Below are 9,320 nucleotides of genomic sequence, written 5' to 3' on the forward strand. Positions count from 1 at the left end.
TCACTCCACCTCTGCCTTCATGTTCACATGGGTTCTTCTTGTGTGTCCAAATTCCCCCTTTATATAAGGACACATCGTATTGGATTAGAGGCCCACCCTACTCCAGTTATGACCACATTTTAACTAATTACATCCACAAAGACTCTATTTCCAAATAAGGTTACATTCTGAAGTGCTGGGGGTTAGGACTTCAACATGTAAATGGAGTGTGTGTGTGTGTGTGTGTGCACACAATTCAACCTGTACCAGGTGTGTTCGGTTAATTGCAGGAAGATCTTGCCGCATCTCCACTTAAGAACTTCTCCTGACTCTCAGCTACCTACAGAATAAAGTGAAAAGCCTGACGACTTGTGAGGGTCTTCACAATCTGGGCTGCACAAGCCTAACCGCCTCCTCTTCAACGCCTCACTGCTCCCCCAGACTCTCTACCCCACGCTGCAGCTCTCTGGAAGATTTATGTTGAGCCTCAGATTCCCTGCCTTTTCGGCAGGCGCAGCTCCCTCCTTCCCAGCCGGATTCCCCTCCCCTGCTTGCTTTTTCTCTCCTCTGCGTCTCTCCGGAAAGGCCCTGCGATACAGAATGACTGGTAGAGCACCGAGGGACGTGTCTATCCCCATCCTCCCCTCCAAGCACGCACATATGCGGTTCTCTCCGCACCCCAGGGCCTTGCACAGTTCCTTGCTCTGGGAGCTCCCCGCCCGAGAGTGTTTCGGCTTCAAAGACGCCCAAGCTGAGGTTTCCCCGAGCCTCCAGGTTTTCTGGCTCTTTATAGTTAGAAAGACTCTCACGCCCCCTGGAGGGCGGGACGCGACCACACCGGGACAGAGAGCAGCCACACTAACAGAGGGAGACTCGTCTTTATTGCCCTTTTTCTGCGGGCTGACACCGGGCGGGCTGACAGAGGGGAGAGGGCAGGGCCAGGGTAGGGCCAGGACAGGACGTGAGCAAGGGCTCAGACCCCGGACCGTCCCCCGGGCGCGACAGACGAGGTGGCCTCAGCGGGACACCGGCGCCCGGGGCAGGGGCGCGGCGCTGCCTCTGCGCCTGCGCGGCGGCCCATGGTCAGGATGCCGGCCGCGTGGTTGCCACTGGCCTGCAGGAGGCGCTGCAACCGGCCCTGAAGGCCCGGGGGCCCGGGCCGCCGCTTGCCCAGCGTGAGGATGCCGGCCGCGTGATTGCCCGCGCCGTGCAGTAGCTCGTAGAGGCGGCAGGAGCACGTCTTCTGACGGCAGCAGTCGGGCAGAGGCTGCGCGGCCGCCCCGGGCGACAGCAGTGCAGGCGGCAGCAGCAGCAGCAGGAGCAGCAGCGTCACGGTGGCCCAGGAGACCTGGGGAGGCGGAGACCGGGCGCTGAGGGTCGCCCGCATCCAACCCCTACGCCCGGGCCCTGCACAGCTTGCTTCACGCCCCCTCCTGGCCTGTGCTCCTCCCTCGCTGTCGCTTAGCTTGCCTGTCTCTGCGCAGAGCTGTCTGAAGGGCTCTGTTGGAGAAGGGCTCGTGTCTGGCTCCTTTACCTACTCGTCCTTGAAGACCTAGCAGAGCATCTCCTCCAGGAAGCCCTTTGAGACCCCCTGGACAGAATGAATCCCTCTCTCCTCTGGGTACCCATTAGAGCGCTGACCACTCCACCTGAAAACAGACATGTCTGAATCTGCCCCAGACGTTTGTGGAAACTTAGCTCAGGGAAACAGAGGCCCTATTTATCCGCTCCTCCCCCCTCACAGTGGGCAAACACGTGCAAATCAAGGACTGGCAGGATCCAAGCTGTTGTCTTGTCGGCTGCTCCCTTGCAGGGGAAACAGCTCAGTCGCTTTGGGCCAGTTTCCTGCCCTCTCAGGGAGCACAACGTCCTCACCTGTAAACTGGGTATTAAATAATTCCTACTGTGCAGGGCTTCTGGGAGGATGAAATGAGATGACAGGTGCAAACAGCACCTAATACGTCGTGAAGGCTCAATAAACATGAACTCTTAGGAGAACACGGCACAATGCAATGTTAGCCAAGGCAGATACTTGGCCAAGGGTCCACCCCGTCCGCTGCCTCAGAACCCACGTGGGAAAAGGCCAAGAGCTAGACACCTTCAACCTTTCTTCCAGCTCCCTGAGCAGGCCCTCTCATTGCCCCTGACCTAATGAGTCACCCCTCCGTCCCCGGGTCTTTACCTTTGTAGAAGGAGGATTCATGGTGTCTGGAGCTCAGAGTGGCGTAGCCGGGAAAGGTGTCGTCTGCAGTGGTCCAAATAGCCAGGAGCTTTGGGGCTGTCAACTGCAACCCGCTCCCAGGGTCCTGGGGTTTATAGTGCTCTGGGGTGGCGGGGGAGAGATGGGCGCTTGCGTCCACTCTGGGGCCAGACAATGGCAAATCTAAGATTAGCCTCCTGCAGGAGGGCCGTCTCCAGGCTGGGCCCAAGGAATGGCCGCCAAGGCACTCAGAGACTGGAGGTGGATCGTTGTGCTCCTGGTCACCTCCCCGCCCCCGTCCGTCTGCCTGCTCCCTGGAGATGGGGCGGTCTCCGGGCACTAATGAGGCCAACTTGCACCTAGGAATCTGGGAGCACAAAAGAGGCCTTGCCTGGGATGCTGGTGTGGGACAGTGTGTCAGGGGAGCTGCTAATTAGGGGCAGGAAAGGAGGCAGTCGTGAGACTCCCTCTCCACAGGATGTGTGTTGGGGGGAGAGGGCAGCCAGGCAACAGGCCTCTGCCCCCGTCCTCCTGTCACTGCTCCTGGGGCCTTCAGGCTCCAGGGCCTTCTTCCTCCACGGAGAAGCTTTCTTAGCTGGCTCTCCCTCCCCTCTGTCTCTCTTCTTCCCTCTGTCCCTTTCACCAACCTCCAAGATGGAGAAACTTGAAAGCCAACCCTGGGCAGTGGGAGGAAAGCAGCAAAACCTGGTGAGATCCTTCAACATCCCCAGCTTCCTTCCTACCTGGCTGGGCTGCCTGGACAGGAGGGATGGAGTCCCATCCCACCATCAGCAGGGAGAGAGCCACCATGGGGTGAAGGACACATGCCATCTCTAGGCTGATGTCTTATCCGGGGCATTGTCTACTGAGCACCAGTTCCGTGCCAGGCCCTGCTCTGGGCACTGGAGTGACAGTGTACATAGGATACAGCCCAGTTTTCAAGGAGCTCCAAAGTCCAGGTGGGGAGGCGACCCGGCAAAAGGCTAGCTCAGTGGAGAAAGGCCTCTGAAAAAGCCTTGCATGAAAAGTGGGTTTCATCAAGTAAGGTCAGGGGAGAAGGCATTCTGAAGAAGGGACAAAGACCTAGACACGACAGCGCTTATTTCTCGCGGGAAGTAAGGTGTGGTCCACAGATCACTTCTCTTACAAGAGAGAGGTGACTGGACAGGTAAGTGAGGCCAGGGTGGGTCAAAGGGTCTTATTGGCTAAGCTGATGCACTGCGGGAGGATTTTAGCAGGAAGGAGTGGTGGGCTGGTGTGGGGGCCGGGTGGGAGGGGGCAGGGGCCTGGATGTGGGGCCTGGAATCTAGAAGTGGTAATTCAGAGGCAGAACCTGAGGCTTGGCAACTGATTGGGATCAGGTGCCGAGGTACTCAGGCGGAGCTGCGGGGCTTTGGGCAAACCTCATGACCCCACGAAGCCTCAGTTTCCCCACTGGTAAGATGGACGGTTAAGCCAGATGGTCTCTGGAGCTGCTTCCTGCTCTGATTCTTTATGATTTACAGTACAGGGCCTGCCCATGGAAGTGATTGGCGGGTGTTGGGCCAGGAAGGGGACTCGTGCTAAGCCAGGGCAAGGGGAGTTGGGGAGCAGCCCCTCCGCATTTAGGTGAAGCTTGGAATGGGGAGAGGTAGGATGAGGGGCTCTGTGTCTTCTGGGTTGACTTAGGCTGTGGCAGGGGTCCCCGAGGGCTCTGCGGGCCCACACACTCAGGGCCTGCCCCAGCCCAGAGGGGGAGTGTGGGGAAAGCCCTGGTGTCCAGAGTTGAAGCTGGGAGGGGAGCCCAGGCTGCAGCAGCACCAGAGCGAATGGGACCACTGGTTTCCCCAAAAGCGGACCCCAAGCCAAGATTCTGGGTGCAAGAGGTTTATTGGGGCGGTGATCCAAGAAAGCACATAACGGAGTAGGGACGGGAGGGAAAGAAGGAAAACCAAGAACTTTGTTAATGAGAGGGTTACCGCTGTGGGCAACTGGTGGTGACCCTCCGAGGGAGACAATCCAGAATACGCTTCAGAGCTGTCCCACTGAGGGACGATGAAGCTGAGGTCTGTGATCACCAGCTCCTGTTCCTTTGCTGACTGAGGGTCACTCCTGAGAGCATTAACTCCCAACACTTCCAGCCTGCCTGGTGCATGGGCTGAGAGACACAGGCACTGTCAGCGTGGACTGGAACCCCAGGGTCTTCCAGGGTGGGCCGGGGGCCTCCAGATGGGGCACTGCTGGTGTCTGCTCTATCCCTGAAGTCAACTCCTCAGAACTGACAGACTAGGTCGGGCCTCCCTAAGGCCCAGCAGCTCTGATGGGCAACCGTCAGCTGACACTCGAAGACCCTGGCCAAGGGCTCCCCGTCCAGAGGGGCCCCAGAGGAAAGAGCGAGGCAGCCCGTGAGGGTGAACAGGGCAGTGGGCAGGCCTCAGCTCAGGACACCACCCTCCTCTGCAGGTACTGGGCCAGGTACCTGTGCTTGAGGACCCGGGGCATCTCAGGAGGGAAGGGGGCTGAGGGGCAGGCAGCGAGGGCTGCCCGCAGTTCTCTGAAGGCCCCCCACCCCACCAGGTGGACTCGGGCAGGGCCCACGCTGCCCCGGAACCGCAGGGACTTGTAGCGAGCGGAGGCTTCCTGAAGGCAGTGGTCAAGCTGGAAACAGAACGGCCTCCGTGAGGCTGGTGTGGGGCGTGCGGTGAGGCACGCACGGCCGTGTCCAGGGAACGCGTGGGTAGCAGTTTCGTGCGTATACGTGTGTCCGTGGGACTCATCCCTCCCTTTCCAGAGCCCCAGGGAGGTTCTCCTGCCCACACCCCTCCTCCTCATCTCTCCCCTGTGCCCACAGCACCTGGGGGCGTGCAGAGTGAAAGGGACATGCAGTCATACCCTGTCCCTGTCTCTCGTGTACCTTGTCTCGATTTTCCTCCGACAAGTTCCTTAGCCCCTTCAGTGCCACAAACACCTCATAGTGGGGAGCAGAACCCTCGGAGGAATCTGTAGACAAACCCCCGCATCGTGGACACGTGCTTTTGTGAACAGGGCAGCATCGAAAGCCGAAGCCTACTGCCCCCACCTGTTCTTCCCCACTCCCAGGTTCACAGCGGGGAGAAAAGGAGTTTCTTGGCAGGGAGTGGGGTGAATGGAGAGAACATGGATAGAGGCAGCAGGAGGGATGGGAGTTAGATATGGGGAAGGACTTTTGTTAGGAGCAGCAAAGCAGGCTCTTTTCTCTTTCCTAGAGATCTCCCAGCAGGATGGGTATGGGTTGGGGGACAGTCAAGCCAAGGACGGGAGGCAGGAGCCAGTGGAGAAGCTTACCCAGAATGCTGCTCTCCACACAGCCATGGTCCAACAGCCTGGCCCCTGGCCACTGCCCCACCGCCCGGCCCAAGGCCTCGGAGAACACGTCCTCACCAGTGTCTTCGCCTCGAACACTCAGGGTCTGGCCCAGCCTGGGGAGGAGGAAGCAGGAGGAAGAGGAACCCAGGGCAAAAGGATGATCTCTCAGCCACCCAGGGGGTCACTTACCTGCAGATGAACCTGACGACCGGACACTGATTGTAGGCACCAACCACCTGGACCACGTCACCCAGGCGGCACCTGATAGAGTAGAAGTGGGGCTGAGGTCAGGCCCAAAGGCCCATTAGCCCATGCCCCTGGCTTTCAGCAGGGTTCCAGAGGGCCTGAGGTGGCCTGGGGGTGGACAGCCAGGTGGTCACCTGGTGAGGCTGGTGTGGTCAGTCAGCACCAGTTCGTACTCCTTGCCCTTCTGGGCTTCGGCCAGTAGGACGGTGGGGGCAGCCTCTTCCCGCGTTCCTTCCTTGAGTGGGAGCAGCTCAATAAAGGGGCCTCCAGGGGGCAGAAGATACAGGCCATGGGGCTGCTCTGGCCACAGACTCAGGCCCACCGCCCCTGTGGGGAGCAAGCAGCTTCTGCATCTGGTGGTAACGTTGCTTTCTGCTGGGCAATAGCCCCTCACCCTGGATCCCAGTCCCCAATCCTCTGAGCATCGATCCCACCGCTGCCCTCCCACTCCACCCTTCCTGGCTCCCCCAGGCTCAGCCCTCTGCCTCTAAGGTCTTAATTGGGAAGGGGCGGTGGTTCTGGAGGTGATGGACCTGTGGTTAAATGCTGGTGCGGTGTAAATATGTGTGTCTCTTAACCTCTATGAGCCTCAGTTTTTTCATCTGTAAAATGGAGCTGCTGGTTGGGCAGGATTAGATGAGATGATTATATAGGGCTTGCTGCTTGGCAGCTAGCTGTGTGACCTCTGCCCCCTGCCCTCACCTCACTACCCTTGAGTCTTGCTGACCTCCAGAGGCAGCATAAGCAGGTGAGAAGAAGGCTAGCCCTTGGCACCACAAGGCCCCCAGGGCAGCCACAGCCTCCGCCTGGCCTCCTGCATCCAGAGTCACCACCACCTGAAGCTTTGGCCAGAGCCGAAGGGCCAGTCCTCGGGGTCCCTGCTCCAGGGCCTCCCGCAGCTCAGCTGCCCGTCTGGGGAGAGATGCTCCTGGGTTCCCAGCAGCTAAGGCCTCAGCCAGCTCTTCGCCATCGGCCTCCAGGCCCAAGAAGACGTCTAGGAGCTCGACCGCCGTCCCAGCTTCCAGAGCCCGCAGGCCCGGGGACCTCAGTGCCTCCAGCAGCAGGGCCCTAGGGTCCTTGGCTCCAGCAGGGCCCAACTGGCCCAGGGCATGCCAAGGCCAAGGGAGGGGGTAGGGCCAAGGGGAGGAAGGGGTCACACGGGCCGTGCCTTCTGGGGCCAGCACTTCCGGGCAGGTCTTCTTTAGGGCTGCCAGACCCAGCAAGGTGGCCTGGAGGGAGACAAGAGGCAGTGTCGTTGGCCCTGGGCCTGAGCCAGACCCTGAGGCCCCAGGTATTTTGTTTGTTTGTTTGTTTCCCATTCTGATGGGAGGGTTTGGCTGCAGTTAGGGGGTCTCTGGCGGGGTTGGGCTCCAGCCTTCCCAGTTTACCTGCAGAGAGACCTCCCCACGGTACTGGTTTGAGGCAGGAGGCAAGAGCTGCACTCCACTTTCTTCCTCCTGGAGCTGGCTGGCCTTGGTCAGAGGGAGATGATTCCGGAAGACGCCTATATCTGTAGCCCCAAAGACATCGTAAAATCCTCATGAAGCCACAGAGTTTCCCAAGAGTTTCAGGTAAGACTGGTGAGGCCCCTGAAGAAGGAACCCAGAACAGGCCTGGGGGAAGAGGGGCTGTCAGGGCCCAGGATGGGAAAATTCATCTTGAACAATCTCGGGCCTGGGTAGGGTCTCTGGGTCAGGTCCCTCTGTGTTGGCAGTAGAAGGGGGAAGGGAGGTCTTCAGGTTCTGGAATCTGACTGTCCTATGGGGTTTCTTTCTCTTTGGGCCACCTCCCCAGACCCTGGGAAACACACCTGTGCTCCCCCTGAGGGGACAGCGGGGACTCTGGGCTCCCTGCAGACACCGCCTCAGGGCCCGCTGCTGGCTCTGGCCCGCGTGCAGCGTGCTCCGCACTAGGCTCTTCCGCTGCCAGGCGGCTGCCCAGCACAGGGCCCCCCATGCCACACGGTGCTGGAGATGGACCAGCCAGGACAGCCTGGCATCCTGGGACGGCCGCCGCCGCCAGAGCACGGCCAGCGGCAGCAGCAGGAGGCACAGCGCGAGGCACGGCAGCAGCGGCAGCAGCATCTCCAAGCAGCTCCTGGCAGGAGGAAGGCCCCCAGGTACTGGCCCTAGGGGGAGGGGGGAAAAGCCATTTCCTCCCCCCCACTCTCCCACGCACAGGAACACCAAGCGAAACCTGTCAGGCAGATGATGCGGGGGAGAGAACATCAGGGCTTTGGGGTCACACTGACCTGAGTTTGGATCCTGGCTCTGCCCCTCGTTAGCTGTCTGGCCCTGTAACTCAGCCAGCTGCTCTGAGCTCCGTTCCCTTCCCCGATCTGTAAAATGGGAATAATAATACCCCTCAGAAAGTGCAGGAAAGGCATGGCACGGTGCCTGGCACACAGCAGGTACTTAACGGATGGCACATCTGGCCCACTACCGAGAGGCTCTGCTTTGTCCAGGATCCACCCTGTCCCAGCATCCTGTGCGCCCCCGAAGCCCACATGCACCTGTCACAGCCCACTTGTGCCTCTGCCTGGCACCCAGGGCCCCCTCAGCACCCCCCTACAGCCTCAGTACACAACCGGCGAGAAGGATGGAGCCACAGCTTTAAAGGGCTGGGCCTGAACCAGGAAATCCGGCCACCGGGCCTGAGGGAGGAGCTGGGAAGGGGGGGGGGCTCTTAAAGGGGCAGGTTGCCTAAGGGCCGCTGTGCTGGGAGCTGGCCCAAGCTGGCAGGTGGAGGGAAGTTAGGGCCAGAGTATCGTGGTCCTCAGACTCGTATCAGCTTGAGCCGGGAGTGGGGTGCATCCCACCCTGGAGCAGGTGCAAACTTGAGAACTGTTAAAAAGCAAAAATGTTTTCCAATCCAGAATTGGTCTCCACAAAGGTAGTAGAGGAAGGAAATACTTTTGTTATTGAATAAACGTCAAAGCAGAGTGTGGAACACCGCAGGCAATCTGCTGGGACTGCAGATAGAAAAGAGTCTCACCCCCTTTTAAAGCCAGAGCCAGGCAGACACAACCCATTAACACCTGTTCTCAAGATAACTACCTGGTAATTGAGGTCACCACCTGTGTTAGCTTATCGGCTTTATCGCAAGGAAACACAAACTTCTCCCATCCTTATGCCAGGAGGTAGTTTTGCAACTGGGAATGAGGTGCCCGATGGAGCTCGGCTCCCCCATCCTACTGAAAAGCTTGAGAAGCTGTGCTCAGAATGAGGGTCTTCTGCTGTCCGTGGTTAAGCCCTCTCTCCACCTGTGCCCTTGACCCAGGCTCTCAGACACTGAAACCTTTCCCTACACCCTCACCTGCCTCTCCGTCTTGCAGTCTCTCTTCTTCTCACAGCTGAGCTCTTAAAGTATACAATTCAGTGGCCTCTAGTATCTTCATAGGTATGTGCCACACCAACAGTCAATTTTATAACATTTTCGTCACCACAGAAGCAATCCCAGGCCCTTTAGCTATCACCTCCCAATCCCTTCCCACCTCCCTGCCCCCAGCCCTAAGCAACCACAAATCTACTCTCTCTATATATACATTTCCCTATTCTGGACATTTCATTGT

General features: G+C 59.0%; 2 protein-coding genes across 9 annotated transcripts; both read right to left on the minus strand.

The window, feature by feature from the left end:
* Window positions 1-840: 840 nt before the first annotated feature.
* Window positions 841-2,297, minus strand: HCRT (hypocretin neuropeptide precursor). The gene is made up of 2 exons (XM_032615130.1): window positions 2,162-2,297; window positions 841-1,327 (listed from the first exon to the last, which is right to left on the minus strand). Exons 1-2 carry the CDS (start codon window positions 2,180-2,182, stop codon window positions 953-955), a joined length of 396 nt encoding a protein of 131 aa, XP_032471021.1. The 5' UTR covers window positions 2,183-2,297; the 3' UTR covers window positions 841-952.
* On the minus strand, window positions 2,281-8,382 carry GHDC (GH3 domain containing). 8 transcript variants are annotated; one of them, XM_032615119.1, is made up of 10 exons: window positions 8,262-8,374; window positions 7,560-8,087; window positions 7,138-7,259; window positions 6,477-6,978; window positions 5,884-6,076; window positions 5,693-5,764; window positions 5,483-5,616; window positions 5,073-5,158; window positions 4,638-4,816; window positions 2,281-2,302 (listed from the first exon to the last, which is right to left on the minus strand). In XM_032615119.1, the coding sequence occupies exons 2-10, from the start codon at window positions 7,975-7,977 to the stop codon at window positions 2,293-2,295; spliced, it is 1,716 nt and encodes a 571-aa protein (XP_032471010.1). In that variant the 5' UTR covers window positions 7,978-8,087; window positions 8,262-8,374; the 3' UTR covers window positions 2,281-2,292. The 8 variants fall into 8 exon arrangements, with proteins under 8 accessions (XP_032471010.1, XP_032471009.1, XP_032471014.1 ...); XM_032615118.1 differs by lacking the exon at window positions 2,281-2,302 and adding an exon at window positions 2,504-2,546; XM_032615123.1 differs by lacking the exon at window positions 2,281-2,302 and having other exon boundaries at window positions 4,030-4,816; window positions 7,560-7,846; window positions 8,001-8,087.
* Window positions 8,383-9,320: the final 938 nt, after the last annotated feature.

This window comes from Phocoena sinus, chromosome 20, assembly GCF_008692025.1.
Source record: "Phocoena sinus isolate mPhoSin1 chromosome 20, mPhoSin1.pri, whole genome shotgun sequence".
NCBI lineage: Eukaryota > Metazoa > Chordata > Mammalia > Artiodactyla > Phocoenidae > Phocoena > Phocoena sinus.